Raw genomic sequence first — 27,136 nt, 5'->3', positions numbered from 1 at the left:
CTGCAGATTAGAAGCACCTGGAGAGCTTTAGAAACTACCACCTCAGTGGTTGTGTGTGGGAGTGTGGGTGAATAGTCCACAAATGAACTAGATCAAAATTTCTGGGGGTGTGCCCCAGGAATTGGTAAAATATTAATCTCAGCCAAGTTTGAGGTGCTTTGTGCCAAAGGGTGGGAGATGAGCTGTGTCCTAATTCTAGAGCCAGGGCACAGGCCACCTACCCAGCTGCTAAAGTATGGGGCTTGGGAGGCAGCCGTTAGTGTAGGAGCTGGGTCTGTGTGACAATGGGCTTTGATTAAGATGTGTTTGGTGGCTATTGCAAGACTTGTTCAGTGAGTAGAGGTCAAGACTTGGCTGGTTTAGGGATTGTCTGGGTTGTTTGGGGGGGCTGCTACCACTCCCTGTCTGTTGATCTTTTAATGCTTTTTTGCTCCTTGGGTGTAGTGAGTTTGAGGGATTTGGAGGCTGACTGAAGAAAAACATATAAGTACAAGGTGGCAATCAGCAGCACGATGGAAAGCCACTAGACCAGGCAGCTCTGAAGGACAACAATGGCTTAGGATCCTTACAGCCCCATGGTTTACCTTATACACACCTAGCAGATATTGGGCAAAGTTTTATGGAGTATGCAAAGCAGGCAGACTCTAAATGGGTAAAATTCTACTTATTTGAGTTCTATTGAAAATAAATGGATGTGTGAAATTTTGAGGCATTTTGCCAGTGGGCTTTTGAGCTAACCAGTCCTGGACTACTATGATGAAGTAAACAGTACAGGGGCCAATGCACAGAGGCCATCATTTATATAACACTGGGATATCTCATTTAAGCTTTCCCTTCAGATTAGTCTGGAGTTTTTGTTTGTTTGTCCCACAAATGCTTCAGCCCAACTATGGCTTGTGGAGAATCTTTCCAAATGAATCTCTGTGAGGGAAGAGCTCTGACTGCTTCCTGTGTTGGGCCGTGTCCTCAAAATCAGAAAATTTGGCAGAATCTTATATCTCCACCACATTCTCTGCCCAGGTCCACCCCTGCTGAAGATAATGTTTCCAGAGAGGGGCAGCCCTCCCCTTGTGTTTTCCCTCACATCTTTAGGTTGCTGCAGGGCCTGTTTTATTTAGGAAATGACAATAAGTTCAAGTGAATTGTGGTTTGAGTTAACAGGGAAATTTCTGGAGAGTTAAAAAAGCCTGAAGATACACTGAGCTTGGATTCATGTGGGATGCTTTCTCTAGAGCAATAGAAGCATCGTTATCTCCTGTTCTCTCTTTACTCTTAGAATTTTTCTCCAACCACCCCCAAGAATGTGAGTAGGATGGAGAGTAATGGGGAGCACTTTTTAAAATAAGCATGGAGGGGTGCTACTTCCTCCTGGTTTCACATTAGAATCAATAAAGATGCTTAAGAACCAGAGACCCAGACAGAAACAAAGACCTATGGAATCAGAATCTCTGGGAGTGAGGATTTGCATTTTTAAAGCTCCTTTGGTGTTTTCCCAGGATGGAGAGTCATAGGGCTAGAAAGGCAGGGCTTAAAGGTCATTTCCTGGGTCCTACTCACCTCCTGAGCTCACATACTAGGTCTTGTGACTGTCAGACCCAATAGACTCCTAGCCCACAATGCAATCAGCACTTAACTATTCACGGTTGCAAAGGTCCCTGAAAATGCATGTTAATTTCAAATGACTATACCTTAAAGTTAGGGGCAAAATTCCCCTTTGCAAATATCAGGTTTTATTATGTTATTTCCTTTTCTAAAAAGAGAAAGAAGAGACAATAAAGAAGGAGGAGGAGGGGGAATAAGGACAATATAGCACACCCAAACCCAAAATGTGTCTCCTGCAGAAAACTCATGAAGTTAAACATGTTCTCCATTTAAAGTATGAGGCTCAGTGCACTACCAGGCTTCTGTGTGGTACACTCTGCCACTACCTACCCATTTGTGTTATATCTTCTGCAAGCAATGCTTCCTTGCAGTTGCCCTCATAGGATGAAGACTGTTGGCCTTGATAACGGCAATGTGTCAGGGGAAATTATTGGGGCAACACACTCTCAGAGTTGCCAAGGCAGATGTAAGGTGAGAAATACAGGTCTTTATAACATCTTGTTCACATCTGGGAAACAGGGAGAAGGCTGATATTATAAACTCTATTTTGTAGAGAAAGGAATTAGGGCACAGAAAGATTAATTGTTTCCTTTAAGTCAGGCAGCAAGAGCCTGCCTCAAAAAATCCTGCCTCAAAATCCAGGGCACTCACTCCTGTGGTATGCTGTATTTTCCTTCTGAACTGGTATCCACATGTCAGAGACAAGCAGTTAAGCCATATCGGGCCTGCCTTCCTAGTGAACTGATTTAAAGCTCTGCCAATCGAAGGCATGACCATCACCCCAGCCAGAGTGTCTGACAGGGCTTAGGAGATGGTACAGTCTCTTCTACTTGTTGCTTCCAAGCATAAGGGGCTCCACCTTAGCAAAACTTTCTTGAGTTGCTGACTCCACTTAGGCCCTGCTCTCTGTCTTCATGGAAAGCAGTGCCTCTGGAAGGGTCGACCAATGCCTTTCCTTTAGAGTCTTCTGGAAGTACGAAGAGGACATCATCACTTTCTGAGGGTTCAGGTTCCTTCTTTACTTTTGTTTCTGAAATGAAATGATGCTACAGCCAAAATAGCATTATGTATAATAGTGAGAAGCAGTAGAGGGAAGTGGTTAAGATCAAGGTCCTTTGGGCCACACTGTCAAAACCCTGGCTTTGTGACCTTAGGCAAGCTCTTTTATCATCTATAGAACAGGGATATAATAGTACCTATATAATAGGACCATACACATATAAATACATAAATTAATAGGTGCAGAAGTGTTAGAACAGTGCCTGGCACACAATTAGTGCCACATAAGCTAATCAATTAGCATAATTCCATCACTCTAATTTTTTTAAATGTTATTCTGCATATTTTCTCCCAGTTCTTATCTGCTTGCATAAATACTTTTACCAAGGCATGATCATAGTTTATGGCACCTGGTTTTTGAGAAAGGTAGAAAACAACTTGGTTGCTTGAAAACACATTTACAATCCATTTAACTTGATTTACTCAGATCAAATATTTCTTCATTATCTCATAAGAAAAAAAAATTCCTATTTACAGATATAGTAGGCTTACAGTTTTGGCAAGGATTTGGAATTCTTAGTGATAGTGTTACAACCATCAGTTTCAACCACTTTTAGCTGTGTTCACATTTGGACTAGGATCATGCAGTATCAAAATATTTGGCCAAGCTGAATGTAGTTCATTTGTTGACAGAAAATTCAGTTAAGCTGATTGTTAATATTGTGTTCTGTGCTGTTCTTAGCTTTGCAAATTCTCACTTCACATGGCCAGAGACTATATTCCATATAAATAAATATTCTAGATACCTGAAACCTCCTCTTTTGTTTAGCATTTTGAAGGAAATTGTTCAAAAATACATGGCATGCTCTTTTGCCTTATAAAAAAGATACACTTAAGAAAAGTTAACCTTTTCCTAATGGCTTTAAATCACTATTATAATCTAAAATTATTGCTTAGGCTGCCCTCCTAGGTCAATGGCAGCATGCCTCTACAGTAAATGGCCACAACTGGCTGTGCTTTTCTTTTCAATCTAGTTTTATTATTTACTCTCCACTCTGCAACTACTACAGCTATTAATTTATACTTTGTACATTTTTCGTGTTGTGTAATATGAATCCAGATAAGTAAACATTTTATGATTTTCTGTTAAATGATCTTTAAATGATGGTCCAAAGGTCTCTATTATAAAATGAACTGGATTTGTGAGAGTTATTCTTTATGGCCCTCAGTTTTAAAGCTGTTGTGCTAAGTGGGAGCATTGACTGTATTATAATACCACAGGGGTGGTAACAAGGTAGTTATGGACAGAAAGTCTGTAAGCAGAATAATCTACATGTCTAACATGAGATTTACATAAAAATTTTATTTTGAATTTTTTTAAATAATTCAATGCATTGGCAGTATAGTTAAAGCCTCTATGAGAGAAACCAATGCACGGGCTCAGCCAATATCATTTTTAGAGAGACATCATATTGGAAAACAACAAAACTACATTAAAATGTTTATACAGAGTTACTGTACTGACAACAAAGCACCAACAAAATGCTTATGTGCCACACATTTGAAATGCAAAGCAACACAGGCAGATACAGGTTTATACATATAAAGCACATGAAACCAGTTTTTAGGAACCAGATACCATTTCATTCATAGATTGATGTTAGAACAGTTACATTGGTATATACAGAACATCTGAACTTACTAAATTTCTGACAAGATTAGCATGCTTGTGACAGTTGGTGAATCTGCAATGGGTATGAATATTGGAAAGCTGCACCCTCAAAAAAGTGGTTTGAAAGACCAATTGGATTGCAGTAAAACAAAGGGGGCAGATTACGAATAATCACATTTTAAAGGCTGCCTGGGTTGCCACCAGTGTGGAAAAGGGTCTTCCACTGGGGGCAGGGCCTCAGAAAGTTTTCTTCTGAGGAAGCAGGCCAGGCTATTTCTAATTGTTCTGCTTGTCTACAGATGTGGAGGGAGCCAAGACCTGGAAATTGACCCCAGGGGTTTGAGTTGCAGTTCAAGGCAAGCTCACTCCAATCCTGAGGGCTCAACTCAGCTCATTCGTTGCAGCTGAGGTGGCCTTTATCTTCCCTCCCATGTGTCTTGGTCTAAAAATTTTCCTTGAAAACTCAGATTTGAACAAAGCCTTTTCCCTCACAAAGGCCAGTGGAATCCATGTGGTTGAATGATAATATTATGATAAAAGCTTCCAAGAGAAAAGGAGTTTTCATTTCAAACACTGCATTTATATAGTAATGTAGTCATGGCCTCCTGGAACTGTAAAAGAATACTCATCAGGAAGGGAAAGCCAAAATCCCATGAAGGACAGCAAGCCAGACATGTTGCACATGAGCACACACACATACACACACAGATGATGTGTGCTATTTGTGTAGTTATGGCTTGACACAACACTTCAGCAACATGGTGTTGAAGAGTACCCCTGCACACAAAGCATATGATGACATTTAAATTCCATTTGTATCCAGGTTACTCAATAAGTATTTTCCATGACACTTAAATATACAAAGTTTCTGTTTAAAATATGCATGAAAATGTCTTATTTTTTTAAGAACAAAAGAGATTTATAGAGTCACATCTTCAATTATAACATGTTGGGATTATCTTTCTGGTTCTTATATACAAGCTAATGAGAATGTTAGGAAATACTTCAAATGAGCACATAAGACATGAATGTGCCTCTCAGATACCAAGCGCACACACACACTGTAGACCAGGTAGAAGAAAGCTCTAGCAAGTCTCAGGGGTATTTTTCAAGTCTCAGTCAAATGGCTTATTGAAAAAAACAGGTGGAGTCATTGTTAAACTGCATTAGGTATCAAAGGACATTATAAATATTTCCCTCAGCAAAAACTACATCTGTCCTTAGCATTTGTCAGTGTGGAGTGGAGAAAGGCCCAATGAACATGGGGTGTTCCTTTTTGAAAAGCCATCAATGTTTACTTAGATTTGGCTATCATTTCTGGCCTGTAGACTGGTGTAATGCAGGTTAACCAAAGACTCCAGATCTCAATATTTTAATGAGAGAGAGAGAGAGAGAGAGAGAGAGAGAGAGAGAGAGAGAGAGAGAAGAAATGACAAAGCAATCAAACTATTTCTTCAGTCAATACTAAGGAACACCTTCAGGAAAAAAAGGAAAAGGAATAAAAAAGAAAAATATAAACCTAAAGGCCAGCTTGACTGAAGTGTTCTGGGAAATTCATTGAACAGAAATTTGTTGTTTTTTTTTTTTTCATATCTATAATGGTTACTGCAACATCTGAAGATGTTTGCCATTGCCAAGCCTCCAACTGAATTTCATTGAAAAAACCTGATATAAATGGTCTCATCTGCGTGCAACACCACTTGCTCCAAAATTAGGTCATAAATATCAAAACACTGCTTCACAAAGTTATACAGTTGGACAAATGAATTCAACAGACTAATATTTATACTACCATGTAATAATGTAGTTATTATAATATGGTTTCATAATACAGCATGCCTTTCCAGTGGCATGTTTTGAATCAGAACACATCTACATTTTTATTAATTTATGTCTTAAAAGTATGAACAAGTACAATTCAGAAGCTCACATTTAATTCAACTATTTTTTTAGAAAGAGGAAGAGCCCAAGCAGGAAAGCGAAAGCCAGAGTCAGAGAGAGTGGGAGAGGAGGGCGGAGGGGGGGTGGGGAGAGGAAAGCAGGGAGAGCAAGAAGAGTGAGAGAGAGAGATAACAATAACAAATTCAGCCATAACCACAACAACCACCATCACAACAACTACCACCACAAGAACAGAACAGAAAACAGTCTCTTCTTTGAAGGCCCCCAAGGATGTGTCATTCAACTAACCAAGTGTGCCAAGGGGAAGAATTTTAAGTGTCTTCCAATCCCAAGTAGCCTTCTGAGCATGATATCTGCACTGGGCTCTCTTTTGATTTATCAATTTTATCTGGAAATAATACTACTTCAAACAATCTTCAGAAGCACTCTGATAAAAATAGGAATAAAAGCAGCAATTTGTAGAACTGAATAATTGTAAGGGATTTCATCTCAGACATTTCTTTTTGTAAAATATCCAGAGTAGAGTCATCCAAGAAGAAAACTATGTGACAAATTGTCTTGAGACAGAATCAACCTCATTTATAATATTTGTGGGTGTATATGATTGATTAGTGAGGATGGTTTTGAAATAGGGAATCACTGGATGATGATGAAACAATCTAGCTCTCTGTATCCATGCAAACCGGTCCATTGCCTAGGGGGACTCCAAGTCCCTGTGTGAGTGTAATGTCAATCAAACTGGCCCCAGATGTTACCCCTCTCCAGTCAGGAGTTACAGTGCAGGTATATCATGAAGGGATCGAATACCTCTACAAACTTTGTTATTGCGCTGGCCACAAAAAGAACTGCAGGGGCAAGAGAAAGACCAGAAAGAAAGAGTAAGACACAGATTTCCACCGGGGCTAACATTTGACCATGGACACAAGCTTGGACATAACACAGAAATATAAAGAAAAATAGGATTTTAAGGCAAGTTTGTCAACCTTTCCAGATGTAAACCTCTTATTAGCTACAAAAGATGCACAGGACCAGGAGAACAGGTCCTTTGAGACTTTCTATTCTACTTTCAGGGTGATTTATGATGAGGAGTTCTAATAAAAAAGATATGTGTGTGTCTTTAATGAAAACCTAATTCTCCTAGAAAAATATATTTAAGTTTATGCTTTCTTGTTAGTGACCTTGACTTTCTTTAAAAAGGGAATTATTTTGGTTTAGATGATTATTTCTGAATATTAATTATGTAATTGATACAGGAGGGATTCTGGTTGAATTCAGAGCTAGGACAGAAAGTAGGTATTTTTAATGAAATCATATGTTAAATGAATAACTTCAATACCTAATAACTAATGTAAAAACCTTCTGAACAACATTAGGGAGAGGAGGAGAATTACTGAGTTTCCATATTATGAGAAAACAACCCACTATATTTTGGACTGTGCTATTCTCCATAGAAACCCTCATGTTCCCTAACTACACAAAGGCTACCAATTAGAAGAAACAATAGTAAATAATTTATCCAATTTAGATTTACATGTTAGAAATACCACTAGGATGTTTAAAAATAATAACAATAACATTCACCTATGCTTATTTTAAACAAACCACAAGGGTTTTCTAAGTACTTATCTCACTTCAATTTTACCTTCAGGATGTGGAGGTGATGAAACCACCCCCACTGATCCACCTGTGTTTTGGGCTCAAGAGGTCTTCATTTTTTTCATCTATCTTTGTCTTAAAACTCATATGTCTAGGGCTTCATCATAAATTGCCTACATTTACAGGGGATTGATTCATTTTGTAAAATGATGTAATAGTTTGTCATTGAAGTATACACTGAGTGGCCAGATTATTATGATCTCTGAACGCATAATAATCTGGCCACTTAATATATATATATATATATATATATATATATATATATATATATATATATATATATTTTAGAGGCCCGGTGCATGAATTCGTGCATGGGTGGGGTCCAGCCCGCCTGGCCAAGGGGAGGGGACATGGATGGTGGGCCAGCCTGCCTGCTGGTCGAACTCCTGGTCGAGGGGACAATTTGCATATTAGCCTTTTATTATATAGGATATACACCGAGTGGCCAGATTATTATGCATTCAGAGATCATAATAATCTGGCCACTCAGTGTATGTGTGTGTCCAAATTCTCTTTGACTGGCTGCTTTCAGTACTGTGTTGGAGCTGGCAGGCTCAATCTCCCAACTTTGTGTGTATCTCTCCCCAACTCTGTGTTCAATGACATCATAGTTAGCAGCTTGAAATAATCTATGGTGGGAGTATTTATACCACAGAAATTAGCAAATGCTACAAATCAAGTGTTTTATCTTCTCAGAGAGCTTATTGTTAAACATTTTACCAATACACCACTGGTTGCATGCCAGGCTGACCAAAGGAAAAGCTAGCTCTTGATCTGGACAACATAGCACTAACGCAGTCTCTTTGGGAGTTCCTCCAATTCAGCCTCTTTCCCAGGGGCTCCTATTCCACTAATTTCATAAGGACTGCAGAGCCACAGAATGGCATGAGCATTTGGGATGTATTTGGCTACTCATAGTCACCCCACTGGGCTCTACTCCCAGAGGTGTTTCTATTGGGTAGCCACATGTGTGATGCATGCCAAAACCAAATTAGTCAAGCATTTGCAATTCTTATTAAGCTCTGAATATGGCAGGTGTCTTCCTACTACAGAGGCTGGAGAACAATGAGTCCCTCTAGGAATAAGCTATCCCCAGCTCAAAACATCCACTGGGGCATTCTTTTTAAAAATATATATTTTATTGATTTCAGAGAGGAAGGGAGAGGAAGAGAGAGATAGAAAAATCAATGATGAGAGAGAATCATTCACCAGCTGCCTCCTGCATGCTCCCCCACTGGGGAGAGAGCCCAAAACCCAGGCATGTGCCTGACTGGGAACCAAACTGTGACCTCCTGATTCATAGGTCAACGCTCAACCACTGAGTCACACTGGCCAGGCCACTGGGGCATTCTTCAGAACGTTTCCCCAGCTGGTTTGCATGCTGATGCTGCTGCTGCAAGTACTGGGAGGCAATGGGTTTGCCACTGCAGCATCTTGCCAGAGGTCTGGTATCAGAGAAGCTTCCTTTGCTTCCCTCTTCCTTCCTCAAAGTTTGGTATAAATCAAAGAGCAAAAAAAATTGAGGTCACTGGCAAAAGAGTTTGAAATTTTGAATAAACTTTATTAAACACCATTAGTCTACACTGCACAGTTAATGAAACAGCAAAGCTCCACTCTCTTAGAAGAGTGATGATTGATCATGGATCAGAAAAGAAGTTCAGTGTCCCCTAACCCAATATGAGCCTGATGGATGATTCATTAACATCTCATGTCAGAAGCAGAAAGGGGCAAGAACTGCAGCCTGGACTGAAGGGCTTCCCTACCCTCCACCCCTACCTCTAGCCCCTTCTACACTTCCCACAATGCAATTTTCTTTGAGTCACTAGATTACAGAGGAAAATGTGATGCTCTTGGTAAAGAGGGCTTCTGGATTTGTGAGGAGAATGGAAAGGGAATTAATACTTTTCTTTCCCAGAAAATATCAGATGGTAGGATTAATGTCTGAGATAGCCTACCCAATTAGCCTCCTGCCAGGGTAAATGCTGATTATCAACACACAGATACCACTTCTATTGTTGGAGTTTGCTAACACTGAAGAGAAAATGAATCAGATTTTAATTGTGAGAACAAGCCTGTGCGAGTGGAAATGAGAAACAACAACAAGACCAAAGAACAGAAGGAGGGGAAGAAGGAGAAGGAGGAGGAAGAGGAGGAGGAGGAGAAGGACAAGAAGAAGAAGGACAAGAAGAAGAGGAGGAAAAAGAATTTAGTATACCAGCTGCATGACATAGTAGTGACAACTGGCTCAATATTTTTCCCCACAGAATTGAATTTAGGGGCACTGAATCAACCCATTAATTTGATATTATGTAGCTATACAATCTTGCCACACATTTTCTTAATGGGTATAGTGAAGCTTCTCTAAGCAAGCAGTTCATTACGTTACTGAGTAGTCTTACCCAGTGATCCACTTTGGTTCTCCCACCTGCCAAATCATGCAGGTGAATTTTTTCATGTCTGTTGAGAAGTATGTGAGGGTTTTACCTTCACAGCTAAATTAATTTTGCCTTAAAAAATGTTTTCCAACTTTACACTCCAACTTCCACTTCCGGGATGCAAATTCAAATGAAACAAAATCTGAATTAGAAACCTTTGGGAAAGATACAATAGAACAGATATCTTTCCAATTTAGACACAATCCAAATGCATTTAATGATGTAATGTCCAAATGAAAACCCATCCATTTGAAAATTCAACAAAACACATTTTAGCAAACGGTTTCTAATTTAGAAACTTGGTTATTGACTGAAGATTTGAATCTTTTTATGTCATTATATGGAAAAAAGGCATCCCAGCCTCAAGTCTTTTAAAAGTTAACAACAGCTAATCTGCTTTTCCAATTATATCATCCAAATATAAAAGGGCCAGTATTTTTCCAATGCAATTATTAAATAATTAACAAACTAAAGGCTGGCTAACAACATGCTTATGGCTAAATTCTACCCTGAGGAACACACTAGTATACCCTTTTCAAATTAATCCTACCTACCAAACTTAGACAGTAATATGCCAAAACCACTAAAAAACCCAAAGTCAATTAAATATACAAAGCCAAGCCAACATCATAACACAAACATGTCAAACTCTCTGTGGTTGGAGTTTGGAAAACTAATGAATAGTGGTGGCTTTACCTGGGTCACTTTGCAAGGCTGAGATTATTCTGTGTACTTGCTTAGGTGGAGCTGCTCATTGTTCTGTCCGTTATCCTACCTCCATGTGCTTATTGAGATGTGTCTCACCAAGCCTCCATCAAGGTCTCAAGGCAGGATCTCTCACTGCCAGCCACATGTCTTGCATCCCTCCCACAAACTGGTACACTGAAGAGATTTACTTGACAAACTATCTCAATCCCTTAAATAGCTGCACATCTATGACACACATCACCATTTATAATGTGATGAATAGAGTGCCTAGAAAACATCAACAATCCTTAATCCTGAAATGGAAAGATATCTCATTTCCAAGGACAGGAAGGCAAATTATCCATGTCTAATTGGTTTCTAAGTTGCTTTACAAATGGGTATATTAAATAATCTCGTGGTGATCCTGAGCTCGACTGTCAGATTTGATCATTGTGCTGCTGACTTGGCACACGCTACCCTCAGCCACCAGAGATGACATCAGGAAGCAGGATTCTCTGCTACCTCCCTGTTGTATGTAAAGTAGACATAGCAACTTACTGAAACTAGAGCTACAAGTCTTACTTCCATGAGACAATATGCTTGTTTCCCTGGGAAATTGTCCATCACATTCTAATATCTAGTTTCTGGTGGTTTAATTTCTAGTAGAATCTGCTCCTAAATCCATGATTGTGTCAGAATGTGGTCTAGGTTGAACTTGTAAGGCAAGCCAGTGGGCTTCATTATACAGGGTGAGGCAAAAGTAAGGTTAAAGTCATGAGTACATGAAACTTAGAGTTTATTCTTGTATCATTATTTATTAATTATTGTATTCTTTTCCATATGAACAACTGTAAACCTACTTTTACCCACCCTGTATAGTAATAGTCATGCCCTCTACCTGGTAAGCCATTAAAAGCAGATAACTTGGTTAAATGCAAAGCCATCAGCTTAATTTGTATATATGACACCCACCTTGGGTGATGGGAGTCTTTCATATTGTTATTTTCCTCATTTAAGAGACTCAGAAAAGATTCTCTGAGGTTTCATTTATCTCTGTGTGTCTGCATGTGGTAGTATTGTTGCAGAGACTGTGAACATAAAGCTCAACCACACTGGGAGCGTAAAAAGTGCTGGGTTCAGCTACTGGGACGTTCCCAGCAGTCATTTTAACAATGTGGCCTCAGCCATTGGAGTAAACTGTCACAACCTTATTATACAACAAAGGACCTTAAACTCAATGATGACCAGAGAAGAGCTTAGGTCTGGTTTTTTTTGCAACCGTGGTGATATCTAACCTTGACAATAAGAGTGCAGAGTGATCCTTTGCTGTTCTAATCACAAACTTGCATGAGTTGGTTTAAAATTCATATAAGTTTTCATCTTTCATGTGCATATATCTATTATTTAACTTGTCATTAACAGTGAACAAAATTCAATAACTCAGCAAATTAAAAGCTATGAGGAATTATATACCAGCAGGTAATTATACAGAACTAATGCATGGATAGTATCTTGCACATGTGGGGAATTCTTCTGGTGAGCTAGAATACCAAAGATGATATTTACATTGTAATGTTTAGGGCCATAAAATGGATGTACATGGTCATAAGGGGTGGGGATAATTGCAACTGATCTAGAAATGTCCAAATTGGGTGAACTGTTCCTAATCTTCAGGATTTTTTTTTTAAATCCTAGGTTGAAGCATTGCCTCAAGACTAATTTTTTTTTTTTGTTAAAAGGCCAGCTCTACTACTTAGAAAATGTGGACCTATCTTTGGAATTTAAATGGAAATGACTCATATTAATAGAGACTTGAATAAAATCAGTGATTGTATTTCAGTTAAAATCTAATGAGCCCCCCCAAAAAGGAAAAGAAAAGAAATAGAATAGAAAAGAAGAAGAAGAAGAAGAAGAAGAAGAAGAAGAAGAAGAAGAAGAAGAAGAAGAAGAAGAGGAGGAAGATACCCTGTATATAGAGATTGGGGATAGTAATTGGGGAAGTCCATATTTTAAAGCCACTAGAAAGCAAACTTTATATTATTATTTCTAGGTAGTGACAACTTGACCTTTGCTTCTAGAGATTTGAGCACAATGCAATAAAAAAAAATCCTGACAATTTTGGACCCACCTACTAGCATTTTGGCTACTAGGGAGTGCACCCACAAAACTACCCCCCAAGAGGAGAGCTTTACACAAAGAGAGTTCAAGGTGAATATTTACATTTCAAATCATGGAGTTCAAAAATATGTATGCTAGCTGATGCCTTAAAGTTGTCCAAACAAATGTTGCCACTCCTGATTATTAAAATTTTAAAAATAGGGAATCAGGGAGGGGGATGCTAACAAAAATGTCCTCTGGTGCTTGACACAGTATTGTTTTAAGAGTGGCATTGCTATGATCATTTATTTTCTTAATGCTTGATTTTATGATATTGCTACAACATCTAAGTAGTGGATTTTGACAATGAAAACTCTCACCTGAAGATCAAGTCTATAGGAACCACAAAAGTTTAACAATGGATTTTAAAATACGTTATTTTCTAGACATAGAAATATAGTTTGGAAAATGCCTATTGCTGAAAATTTGAATACTTGCTGGTCCTTTGTGTTTAAGTTCATATATATATATATATATATATATATATATATATATATATGATTTCATTTCTCATGAACCTATTATTATAGCAAGTATTTTCCATTCTTTGTTTTGGGTTGTGTGGACTGTGTCATTTCATCCAGCACAAAAGGATGGTAGGATCTACTAAATGCATACAAAATACTAAAAAAAAATGACTAAGTAATAAAACATACACTGTTTTCAAGTTGTAGTGTCTACTTACAATGATTTCTGTTTTTCACAGATATCAAGAAAAGCACAAAAACAAACATAAAGAGAACTTTCCAAATGAGTGGAGTTCTACCAGTAACCATTGATATTCTGGTAGAGGTAGAGTGATGGATGGTAATGCTGGAGATGGGGGAGCACCCACTACAACAAATGGGCATCGATGCGTAGCCAACACAGTCCCTGGCGAACGTAGCGGACAAGATTGGTCATGCTGCTGTGCTGGGTCAGAGGCCCCATCAATGTGTCCAGATCTCCAAAGAATTCTGAAAATCAGAGCAGATCTTGGTCAGAGCTTTAAATGAAATCATGAAAATATGCACCAGATTGCTTAAGCTGACTTCATGCAACAACACAACCATGTGGACATAAGAAAATTTATTCATTGTTTATTTATTCATCAAAAATTTATAGAGTACCTACTAGGGGACTAAAGCCCCTTATGTATATGAAGTACTATTATTTTGAACTTTAGTTAGATCCAAAATCTCTGCAACATAAATAATGTTTGTGTTATTGTGATTAATAAAACACAAATTCATTTAAATCTGCTAATTTGTAGTAATATTTTCTCAGACAGCAATTCTAAAAGTACATTACAATCCTGTGGAGGTTTGTGAGACACACACATACACACACACACACACACACACACACGTCACGATATGTATATATTATATATAAATGTGTTTGCCTATATACTGAATGGCCAGATTATTATGATCTCTGAACGCATAATAATCTGGCCACTCAGTGTATATCCTATATAATAAAAGACTAATATGCAAATTGTCCCCTCGACCAGGAGTTCGACCAGCAGGCAAGTAGGCAGGCTGGCTAACCGCCCATGTCCCCTCCTCCTGGCCAGGCTAGCCAGACACCACCCATGCATGAATTCATGCACCGGGCCTCATATATATATATATATATATATATATATATATATATATATACACACACACACACACTAAGTGGCCAGATTGTTATGCATTCAGAGATCATAATAATTTGGCCACTCAATGTATATTTATGTTTATATGATAAATATATAATTATACATTTAAAATATACACATAAATGATATATATAAAATATATTTAAATATATTTTATATTATATATTTAATTTACATTTTTATTTATTACTAAAGGTCTGGTGCACAAAATTCGTGTACTTGGGGGGGGTCCCTCAGTCTGGCCTGTACCCTCTCACAGTCTGGGAGCCCTGGGGGGATGTCCGACTGACGGCTTAGTGGGCCTAAGCCATCAATCAGACATCCTTAGCATTGCCACGGAGGCGGGAGAGGCTCCCACCACTGCCACTGTGCTCACCAGCCGTGAGCCTGGCTTCTGGCTGAGCGGTGCTCCCCCTGTGGGAGCGCACTGACCACCAGGGGGCAGCGCCTGCATTGAGTGTCTGCCCCCTGGTGGTCAGCACGCATCATAGTGACTGGTCATTCCACCATTCGGTCATTTGCATATTAGCCTTTAATTATGTAGGATACACTGTAGATGAGGCCCCCTAGAACCATAAGAAATGCAAAAAATTCACTGTTAACTCATTCTAGAATTGCCCCCACTTAAAATCAAATTGCCCCACTCTGCCCTGTGGGGCGTGTGCTGCACCTTGGGAACCACTGGGCTTGACACTTTTCCTCTCTGAGCTTCATTTCTGAATACATATGCATATACCATGGGAATTGTAATCTCTTCTCCGCCTACCTCACTGGGTTGTCATGAGGAGGTTCTGAGCTAATAAACCTAGAAATGTTCCATCAAGTAAGTGATGTCTAAATGGGAAGGGATTGTTATTTTTAAGCCCACGGGTACCCTGGCAGGTGGCAGGTGCTGATTAGGGGAGGAGGGCATGATTGTTTCCTGGGACTGTAGCTATGGAAGTTTTGCAGAGGGTTCTGCAGGTCTCAGAGCTGCGGGCTCTGGCCAGCAGCCCTGTAGCGGTGGTCATCCCTGGAGGCACTGGCAGGGGCCAGGAAATTAGGGGGGCGCTAGGGAGGCAGCAAGGCCAAAGGGGGAGTAACTGTCAAACCTTCCCGCTTGGTGTCATTCTTTAAATTGTACGTGGTTGTTTTGCAGCTATACCTGCTCAGGGTGGGGCTCCAATCTCCTGAAGTGGGGTGGGGGCTGGGACACGCGGAGCCAGGCGGGCTAGGAGGATGGGTTTAGCTGAGCCCCCAGCGAGGTTCAGCACACTTCCTCTGTAGAGACAGCGCTGCTGCTGTCAGGAGGAAGGGTCTGACCCTGGGGGGCCGCTCAGGCCTGCCTCCACTTGAGTCTGGAATTGTAAGGAGGAGAGGAATGCCTGGCCCCAGCCGAGTGGGCCCGGCCCCAGGTCCCTCCGGGGTGCTGATGGGTGGTCGCCAGCGTGCTATTGTTGTGGGCACCCCTGGCAGGGGTGGTGGGGGAAGAGATCGGGAGTCGGAGGTGCGGGCTGCAGCTACCCCCGAGGCTGCATCTTTTCCCTGTCTGGTCAGCCTCTCAGTGCCCCCAGGGGTGCGGGGGCTGGGGTAGGGTGTCCCTGCAGGGGGATTGGAAGAGCTCCCTGTGGCCGGCCCCTCTTCCTTCTTTACAGTCTGGGCTCCTGTCAGGCACTCTCCTCAGACCCCTTGGAACTTGGCTCTGACTGCCCGCCCTCTCCTGTGGGTGCATCAATATGCAAATTGGTCCTTACAGGGACACTGTCACAGAAAATTAGCATATTACCTCTTTATATGAATACATAAATTTATATTTAGAAAGGAATCCTTATACACAAAATGGTAGATAGCCATGGTCTATATGACAGCAAGCTGTTTGTCATTCTATGTGGTATTGAATAGAATAATATTATCTTTTCCTTTTTGTCAAAATAAACTGATTTTTTTTGGCATGATGTAGACATAGCCAGTGATCCAGGACAGCAGTTATAGCCATCAGCATCTGAAACCAAATAAACCTGTAGGAGGCATCTGATTTTGTAAGGTTTATTGCTTCAGGGAAGGAAAATGACCTTCAAGTATGTGTTACATAACAACTCTCCCTACCCCCCACCCCAGGACACTGATAGTAAGAATTCCCAGCTGATTTTCTCCAGTTGACTGGGAGAAAGGAAAATACTGGTAGAGGTAGAGTAATGGATGGTAATGCTAAACAATGTAACCAGCGTATTAGAATTTCTGCTTTGGGATGCAGGTGAGGGTAGGGGTTGTGGGAAAGACTATACTATGTCTGGAAACTAGCTAGGTGTCCCCTTTCCATGTCTAAATTGATTTGTCTCACACTGCATTGATTTTGGTTAGGAGAGGGCTCTCTGTATCCCCTTTGTTAGCTCCCCACAGAGAAAGCAGCTTCAGCCATGAGGAAATCACACCTGTGCTGGTTAGGGGCGAGGTATTTGGGGGGAGGCTAGAGACTACTGTAAAGTGGTCAGGATGCTCTCTTGCCTTCTTGAAAAACAATTTCCATGCATATGTTACATGCGCTTTATTTTCCAGCAGATGGTATTTCACTAAACATTGCATTTATTCCTCATGTTATGCGTAGCATGTGGGCTCCTTTGCTAGGTATCAACTTCATTGATGATGTGATATTTTTTAACCTGTACTATGCAATAAAAGTAATTTCTGCTGATAAAGGAGTAAATTATTATTAGCATCTAAAATATTTTCTTATGTAATACAATATTAAAGGACATGTTAAAGGACCTAGTCATTGTTGAATGAATGTGAGCTGCATGTGAACCAGGATTTCCCATGGGTATTCTTAACTAGATATCCAGGTCACCATTTTAATAACTGCTTCTAGTAAGCAGCTGGGGAGGTAGGGTACAGGGCTTCTAGACCAAAGGCCAGAGAGTAGAATCAGCCCCATTGGTCCATTTTAGCATTAGAATCTTCTGCAATAAGTCATCTGCAGCTGCATGGGTGGGTAGGCACAGTGCAGAAATGGAGACCTTCCACTGAGAGAGCCAACCTCACCCATGACACAATTTGGTAGAAAAAGGTGAAAGTACACAGTTGTCTCTAGTGGGATGCAGAGTACCAGTCCAAAGAAAAGTGCCTCAGTTTCCCTATCTCTGTGTGGACAAGACAGATGTGGGAAGAATCCCCAGCTCTAAGCAGTTCATAAATGACAAGTGTGTGAAATTCAAGGCTACAAAAAAAAGATTCCAAACAGGTCTTCTCCCCAGCCCACTGAACAACAGTGTGGTGATTGTGGGGGAGGGGGGAGTGGAGGTGGAAGAGGGCATAGAGGGGATAAATGTGATGGAAAAAATAAAAATAAAAGAAATTACCCTAATATATTTTAAAAATGGATGTAATTATGAAGGAAATCCATAAATATTGAACTGCCCTTCAGTTACTTATACAAAATAAGACAGTGTTGGAGGCAGATACGCTAGCTAAGTTTTAAGATGTTTGTGCTTTTGCTTGCAATTCTAGAACACTTGGATAGGCCTGGTTGTCTGGACCAGTTGGCTTTGGGTTTTCACAAGCCTAGAATAGTAGACAAGTTAAGAATTACTCACTACTCAAGTAACTGAAGGCAGGAGCTCACGAAGGTCTCTGAGGACCCCATTATTAATATTGATCTCTAGATTGGCAGTCTAGCCTATCAGTTAAGTGTTCAGACTCTGGAATTGAACAGTAGATTCAATTCATGCTCCCTACATTAAGAACTGTGATATCATGGGTAAGTCTCTTAACCTCAGAGTCTCAAGTTTCTTCATCTATGACATGGGGATAAAAGAGTCAACAAATTATAGAGCAAATAGTGCAGTTACTAGCATTTAGAAGTTGCTATACAAACACATGTAACCAATATTTGTAAATAGTACCAGAAGTCAATGTATATAGCTGAATTGAGGGTTAAAGTCACAAATTATGAAATATACTTTGATAGCCACAGAATCTTTGAATTATATAGATATATAATAATATAGAGTAAGGAAAGACAATATTTGTAGGATTTCTAATTTGCATCTGATATTTTATGCTAGTTGTTTCACACATATTATTTCATTCAACCCATCTCTATCATCTTTCTGGGTATTTTCATCATCATTATCATCATCGTCATCTTATCATTATTTCCTTTATAGAAATGGAAGCTGGGAAGTAGCTCACAGATTTAAATAACTTGCCTGAGGTCCCCCAGCCAGTGCATGACCCAGGCATGCATAAATGATCAGGCTTCAAAATCTGCAACTTTTCTACTCTACTAGAACTGTTTCTGCACATATTCAGCAATAGCAGTAAAGATGCAGCATGGAGGAGGGCTGGGAAGGCTGAACCTTGTTTCATAATCAGACACTGGAGAGTACAGCCCCAGAGATTAGAGCAGCAGTTTTTCAGACAGAAGAAATGTAGACCAGAACCCTGGGGCCAGAGTAGAAAGGAAAGGAGAGCTACCTGGGTTCTGAGGAATCTGGGGCTTGGGAGAAAAATTGGGCTAGGAAGTCCAGTAAGTCCTTTGGAGTCAAACTCAAGAGAACTTCCATCTGAATCTAGGTGGCCTGCAACCTCAATCTGAATACAGGAAAACCCTATCACTCACTGTACTGCTGGAGACCTAGTAGCACCCAAGTACACTCAATGAAGCTTTCACCATATCATACACCATCAGCAGCCATTGGACCATGCAGAGTGCTAATGCATGCCTCCCTATTCCTGACCAGACAGTTCTACTGCTCCAAATTGCTAGTCACCTCTTTGCAGTCTGATTCCAAAAAGCCCATATCTGTCCTCATCTTGACTGGTGTTGGGCTGTCTATGGTTCCTGAGCCAAAATCAGCAAAATCAAATGAATGGCCAGGGCAAAAGTGCTGTTTATTTTTACTTTCCACCTTCACTAACATAGTGAGGCTTCATTGTGAATCTATGTGACAGCTAGGGTCATAGATGACAGTATGAGTCATCAAAGTTCACTTACTCACCCTCTGGTAAAGCAGGATATTCCTTGCATTTGTTCTGTAGAAAACCTCATGTGTTACCATGAACAGAACCTTTAGCTATAAGTGTGTTAAAAATACTAGCTGAGCCTTGGCCCTTGCTTATAAATTCAAGCTACATTATCATGTACTCACTTGAGCTACCAGTTATAATGAAGATAGAAGGCCTTAGTTCAACCTCACCTCCCCCTCTGTCTCCCAGAAAGATTAAAGTTGATAATAGAAGCCAACAAGATCATAATGAACTTGAAAATCATTCTCTTTTTTGCCCGATTCTGTGTTGATCCTTACCATTGAGTGAAAATCTGAAATAGTCATTTGCTAACACATCACAGTTCATATTAGTTTAAGTTTTAAAAGATACTTAAATCCCAGACTTTTTCACTTTCTAAAAAAAAAAAAAAAAAAAAAAAATTGGTCACTCTCTCTTCTCTATCTAAGCCCTGAAAATCAGAGACAGAAAGATAAGGCCAACAGGAAAATTCAAGCCCTTCAAAGCACAGTTGATTTCACCATGGTTTGTGAACGATGGGTAGAGCAGATGAGCATACCTTTATTCTCTCTTGTCAGTTTGTCGGCCATGTCCCAGTGTTCATAGCCCCGTAACACATTGCTAGTGATGTTGACATGGCTGGCAGCCATATGGTGAATGCGCTGGGGGATGGTGACTGGGCCATTGTTACAATTCCCCATTGCATCGATGGGAGAGACATTGTTGAGACACATTGGAGATGGAGTGTTCCTGGAAAATGGGAAGAGATAGGTTTTGTTAGTCTAGTTGAGAAGAGTGACAATGGGGTCTAGACCTCCCTCATCACACAGGGACCTTCTCAGAACACCATTTGCCATAGTGAGGTTTAGCATGGTGAACGTATATGAAGCCCAAGTACAGTGGAGCTTGTTCCCACAATCCACTGACTCTTGTCAAATAACATCCTATAGTTTTTGCCAACACAGTAAGTTTCTCCAGATGCTCCAACATAGAGAAAGCTTGTTATCTTCCCATCCCTTCCTCATCTGACCAACCCACACAGGGCTATAGTGCCAGGCTATAGCATGAACCATTCTCCTTTTCTAATATTAAATAGTGAAGTCACACTGTCTTTAACAACCATTGATGACTCCATGTGCATTGCTACATTAATTTTTAAATATAGAAAGAGCTGGCAACTATTTCTCTGGCATTAATTCTACCCACAAATGCATTTCTTACTTTGAATATACATAACTGGTGTTGTGATGTTTTAGAGAAAGAAAAAGCTCAGAGCTATGATGATTTCTCTACCTGCTGCCACAATGGCTATTGGCATTTAGAAAACAATATTGGTCTATTATCAAAGTGTTTTGTGGAAACCACAATAACTGGTTGCTACAAATGCAGTCACTACAATGAGTAATTTTTAAAAGTCTGCCAAGGAGCAGTATTAGGGAAGCTGGAAAAAGTAAGATTCTGAAGATCTCTTTAGGATTCTTTAAGACTGCTACAAGGATGGCTGTTAATTGCTGCTTATTCACCTGTATGCTTTATAAAGAGACATCTTAGGCATTCCTACTTTGGCGTTACAAATATTTGGAGATAATTTTTATTAATTATTTAATGTTAGTGACATGGAGTTACCTGCTGGCTGCACATAGCATGGGGGGGCGGGGCTGACCTAGGTTGCCCTGCTGCAGACTTCCTTGGGGATAGTCCCAAAGGTATGGGTGCCTTCCTATACCCATGAGCAAGGTCCATGTTCACTGCTGGGCTCCCTATACTCGTTCATCCAGACTGTGAAAGACTGCCCAGTAAAATGCAGCACTTAATTTTGATTGAACATTTGAGTAGGTGAGTAAAACAAATGGGGGAAAGCTGTAATTGGGACTCCCTAAGTCTGCCTATTTGAAGGAACCTCCTCCTCATTCTTCCAAACACTGCCCTTCCCCCACACACTATGAAGGATCCCTGTCTCATTCCCTCTCCCCTTTACCAGCCACTGCTATTGGCAACTCTAGATTTCCAGAGTGACTGTGTTACTCAGAGCTAACCCTGCTCATAGAACTGATGTGCACCCAAAGAGGCACATATATAAAGGATCTGGGGGAAATGGCAATCACAAGGTACCAAAATGCCAAAGTGCTGCTGACTCAATCTAGAAGCAATTCCAACTGTTATACTTGCCTCAAGACTCATGCAGGCTGTGCCTATAGCCACGTGAGAGCTTTAGTACATTTCTGCAAACAGATTATATCTTCTGGTATGTTCTAGTATGAGGGGGAAAATGGATCCTTACCTGTTCTGTACTTGTCTGATGTAAGAGAGTGTGAAGGTTTTTCTGCTCTGTTTATAATTTCTGAAATGTTTTGATACTTTTTGATAGATTTATTCTCAACAGAGGGGTGTGGTGGGGAGAGGTCCAAGCTCAGGGACCTAGGCACAGAAGGGTCAGCTAATAACATACACAAAAAAGCAGAGAATTCTGGATTTCTTTGTCATGGCAGGTTACAAATGCTATTGTCAAGCCTTTTTCCTGAGTGTTGGTTATTAACTCTTAAATGTCAATTTAAGGCAAGAATGGAATATGTCCTCATTTGTAATTTCTAGAGAAAACTGCATATCTGCCAGGTGTCACAAATGTTGAAAGGGAACCGTATGTCCTTGGAAAGCACTGGAATCCCAGGAGACCTGAATCCTAGCACCAGTTCTGTCATGAATTGCTGTATTCTCCTGAGTACATCTCTTTCCTTTGTGGGGCCTTTTGTCTACTAGAAGAAAAGGTTGGATTCAGTGATTTCCAATCATGTCCAGAAGTTACAAAGGGGAAACAAATCACCTCTGCTGACCTTGTACATCTTGAAAAGGCCTTTTTAGTTTATAAATATGGCAGTGTTATTGAGGGACATTCTTTGCCTTCCACTTCTTACTTCCTTTCTTTGAAGTAATGAGTAGTGGAGTTGAGCAGAGCTAGGGCATTGGTTTGCTTTCAATCATTACTGATCTCACATGAAGTTCCATGAGCTGACTTTCTCATGAGCATGTCTGTACATCGCATTGTAATAATGAAATGAAAAATGATAATGTGCCTAAGAAATCATGACTCTGGCTAAAAGATGGTTGATACAGCACTCATCTTGGTATGACTCCAATTCCAACTTGGCTCTCCCCACTGCTTGGCATTCCTCATCTTATTTTATTTCTGTGGGTCTGTTTGCAGATCTTGTCCTTTACTTCATACATCCATGGCATGTAAAAATGAACATGCCCAAACAAGCACATGCTTCCCACCACTTCCACCACTAGCACCCTGGTCCAACCCACCATCCTCTCTCAGCTACACTTACCCCTTTCTGTTATTTGGACTCAGTAGGCATTTCCCCACTTAAGAGGTGGTTGCTGTTCCTCTGCTTGAATGCATTTCCCTCAGGTATATGCAGGGCTCACTATCCCATTGTTCTCCTCTAACATACTTATTAAAAATTGTCCTACTGTTCCCTGCCCCATCCCCAGAAGCCCTTTCAATCCCCTTCCTTATTTCTATTTTCTCTCTGAAATTAATCATCATCTAGCATACTGCATATTTTTTACTGTCTTTCCCCCAACAGGCTGTAACTTTGACAAGAGCAGGAATTTTTGTCTATTTCTGATTATCCTGTGCTATGTAGAAAAATGTCTGGTGCACATATTATGTACTTAATTAATACCAGTTAAGTAAATGAACAAATTGCCTTCCAGCTATCCCTCTATTCATTATTTAATATCCACTACATATAAGGTGCCCTGAGGAGGGCAGAAGAATACATATAGCACAAGGATAAAGAATATTTAAAGGGTCTAGCAGGTGTTTCATGTGTAGTCAGCACACAATGTTCGGTTAATAAAAAAGAATAAGTGGCCCCTAATAATCTAATAGGAGAGCAGAATCCATTAAGTTCTAGCAACCTATGGTAACAAATCAAGAGCTGTGGGAGTTCTAGAAGCAAAATTGCTTATGATTTCCAACTAAAAAGGGTAATGATGACAACAAAAATGGAAGCAGCCACCATTTTATAAAGTTACTATGTAGCAAGCATGGTGCTCTAGGCTTTACTAATAGTATCACTAAGTTTCAAGATAACACTATAGGTGAGTTTCTGCCACCACTGTTTAACAGATGATAAAATGGCATAGAGAAGTGCATTTCCTTTCTGAGGACCACACAGAAAATCAGTAAAAGGGCCAAAATTTGAAAGCATGTCTGTTTTGAATGATGGTTTCCAAGGGGGAGGCCATTTGGGGGACTGGGTGAAAAAAGATAAAGGGATTAAGAAATACATATCAGAATTTACAAAATAGTCATCAGGAAATAAAGTACAACATAGGAAATATAGTCAATGATATTGTAATAACTATGTATGTTGCCAGGAGGTTACTGGAAATATCGGGGTAATACTTGGTAAAGTACATGATTGTCTAACCACAATGCTGGACACCTGAAACTAATATAAAATAATATTAAAAATAAATTGTAATTGAAAAGTTTTTAGGAAGCAGGTTTGTTTTTCTCCAAGTCTACTTTCCTTCCATTCCACCATGTTACTTAAAAGTCTTACCCTTCACTGTATAAAATATTTCACTTGATAAGGCTGTCCACCTCTACCCTTACCCTTGTGTCCATATTGGCTTATTTCCACTGATCTCCCAGGCTCGTAGGTATCTCACTCATGTTCACACAGGCACAGCCCTCCCAAGTTTTGTTTAATGTGGATGTTTCCTCCAGTGAGCACGAGACTCCTCAAAATCCTTTTACTGGCCAATGTCTCATGCAAGTAGACATTCATTCTCTTCTAACCCTTTCAATACCACACCCACAGCCACCTGTCTACTGAAGCAGCTCCTGTAAAGGCCTCAAATGGCCTCCTTATCTCACAATTCCATAACATTCCTAGCTCTCTTTCTTTTTATTCTCTCTATGTGACTTTTAAAATTGTTGCCCAGCTTTTTAAACTGTCCATAACATGGCTTCCATGACTCTGCATCAGGGGTTGGAAAATCTGCCCTACTATCTGTTTCTGCATGGCCTGTGAGCTACAAATGATTTGAAAAGATGAACATTTGCAATCAATTTGATGAGAGGGAAACACTAACTTTGAATCTCAAATAAGTTAATATTTTTTCTTAAATTTCATTCTTATCCTTAGGAAACTTGTATTATAAAAGTTGTACTTAATTATTATATTTTGAATTTCGCCAGTAAATTTTTTCATAAATTTATTTTTTCTTTTGTATTCTTTCTATATAATAACCCCAATTTTCCCATTTAGCTGGCAAATGCCAAAATAAGTACTATTTGGTTATTTACAGAAAACCTTTGTCAACTTCTCCTCTATACCAAGCTGATTTTTCTTCTTCTTCCAACTGATTTATTGGTCTTTCTTCCCTGATAGCCATCAAGGTCAGGGGTGCTGCTTCTGGAAGGTGCTATGAGAGGTCCTGTGTGGGGGCAGCTATCCTCATTCACTGGTGGGAAATCAGTATTTTCTTGCAGATAAGAAGCCCTCCTTAACCAAAGAGGCCCAAGCTCTCTTTTTCTTGGGCTTCCAAAGAAATTTGTTCATACCTGTCACGGCCTTTTACTGGACTGTGCACTTATAGAGTGCAGGAATCACATTGAATTCAACTGGATCCTCAGCCCCTCAAAAGGAAATGCACCTGAAGTGTTTGTGGAATAGACAGGATACAACCTTTGGATGATTATTTTGAGTTCCTTAATTCATTAGCTCTATGGCCTACCAAAAGGAGCATGTTTTCTTCAGATAGAAGCTGCTTAAAAAATGATTACAGGAGGTTTTTAATATGACTTCACAAGCTTAGGATATTTTTGAGTTCTTTCATTTCAGGTTTTATATGTATATAGAGGCCCGGTGCATGAAAACTCATGCACTGGAGGGGGGGGGTCCCTCAGCCAGGCCTGTCCCCTCTCACATTCCGGGAGCCCTCGGGGGCAGGAGGCAACCCAGCAATCAGGGAAAGGTGATGCCCCATCACACCTCTGCTGCTGCCACTGCTGGCAGCGCAAGTCTCAGCCGGCCCTGGTTACCTGAGCCTCGGGCAGCCCTGAGTGGCTGGGCAGCTGGCATCCTAGGCTTGCCTGTGCCTCGGATTGGACCTGGGTGACTGGGGGGCTGAAGGAATGGGGGGACTCTGGAGGCAGGCGTGTGGAGCGGCCGGGACTGCCTGAGGCCCCGGTAGGGCTGAGGGAACTGGGAGCCGGCATCTTGTGGCTGTGGGCACCACCATCTTTGAGGGTGGGGCAATTAGCATATTCCCTCCTTATTGGCTATGGGTGCCGCCATCTTTGAGGGTGGGCAGTCATTTAGCATATTCCCTCCTTATTTGGCTGTGGGCGCCACCAGCTGCCATCTTTGCGATGGCATGAGGGTCAATTAGCATATTCCCTCTTTATTAGATAGGATTCTCAGTGATCCTTAATGGCTGCTTACCCAAACTTGCCCTTGATTTACTCTGTGCTTAGAGAAAATACTGGGCTTTTCAATGCTATTTTTATTTTCTGAACTTGCAGAGAGAAGTGTTCTTTCATTTTTGTTTGTCAATATGAGAGTAAGATCTAATTCAACTATTTAAATGGTACTGCCTTTCAATACAGTAATTGAGTTAATGCATAGTTTTTAATAGATCTGCTCCCACACTCTGAAAGTCTTTATGATCTTAGAGTTTAACATCCCACTGCTTTGGGAGTGTGCTTTGTATCCTATATAATAAAGAGGTAATATGCAAATTAACCCTCACACCCTCATAAGATGGCTGCCTATGACCAGGCTGGCAGGGGGGTTAGTGAGAGATGACCAAATGACTGAACAAGCAGGCTGCATGGGGTGACCAGGCCGGCAGGGGGGTTGGTGAGGGACGACCAAACGACTGAACAGCAGACTATGTGGGGCATCCAGGCCAGCGGAGGGGGCAGTTAGGGGCAACCAGGCCAGCAGGGGGGTGTGCAGTTGGGGGCAACCAGGCCAGCAGTGGGCAGTTGGGGGTGATTAGGCTGGCAGGGAGGCCATGAGGGGCAACTAGGCGAGCAGGGGGGCAGTTGGGGGCCACCAGGCCGGTGGGGGGGCAGTTAGGGGAGATGAGGCTGGCACGCAGAGGCAGTGAGGAGCGATCAGGCTGGCAGTTAGGGGTAACCAGGCAGGCAGGCAGGTGAGTGATTAGGAGCCAGTCGTCCAGGATTATGAGAGGGATGTCTGACTGTCAGTTTAGGCCAATCCCCAGCAGTCAGACATCCCCTGAGGGGTCCTGGATTGGAGAGGGTGCAGGCTGGGCTGAGGGGATCCCCACCATGCACGAATTTTGTGCACCAGACCTCTAGTATATTTATAAAGTGGCAGAGGAGACTATTTTACTCTCAAAGAAAGT

At 40.8% G+C, this 27,136-nt stretch overlaps 1 protein-coding gene across 1 annotated transcript in view; it reads right to left on the bottom strand.

The window, feature by feature from the left end:
- Window positions 1-13,855: 13,855 nt before the first annotated feature.
- Window positions 13,856-27,136, bottom strand: part of AFF2 (ALF transcription elongation factor 2) — a gene marked incomplete at its 5' end in the record, with an annotated part of 502,187 nt that continues 488,906 nt past the window's right edge. Inside the window, 2 exons of the mRNA XM_080653155.1 lie at window positions 13,856-14,066; window positions 20,298-20,488. Coding sequence (XP_080509281.1) covers window positions 13,945-14,066; window positions 20,298-20,488 — 313 coding nt within the window. The 3' untranslated portion in view covers window positions 13,856-13,944. The remainder of the gene's footprint in view (window positions 14,067-20,297; window positions 20,489-27,136) is intronic.

This window comes from Plecotus auritus, assembly GCF_963455305.1.
Source record: "Plecotus auritus genome assembly, chromosome: X".
NCBI classification, from domain to species: domain Eukaryota; kingdom Metazoa; phylum Chordata; class Mammalia; order Chiroptera; family Vespertilionidae; genus Plecotus; species Plecotus auritus.
The sequence above is the reverse complement of the archived record's forward strand: the minus strand, read 5'-3'. Positions and strand labels throughout refer to the sequence as shown.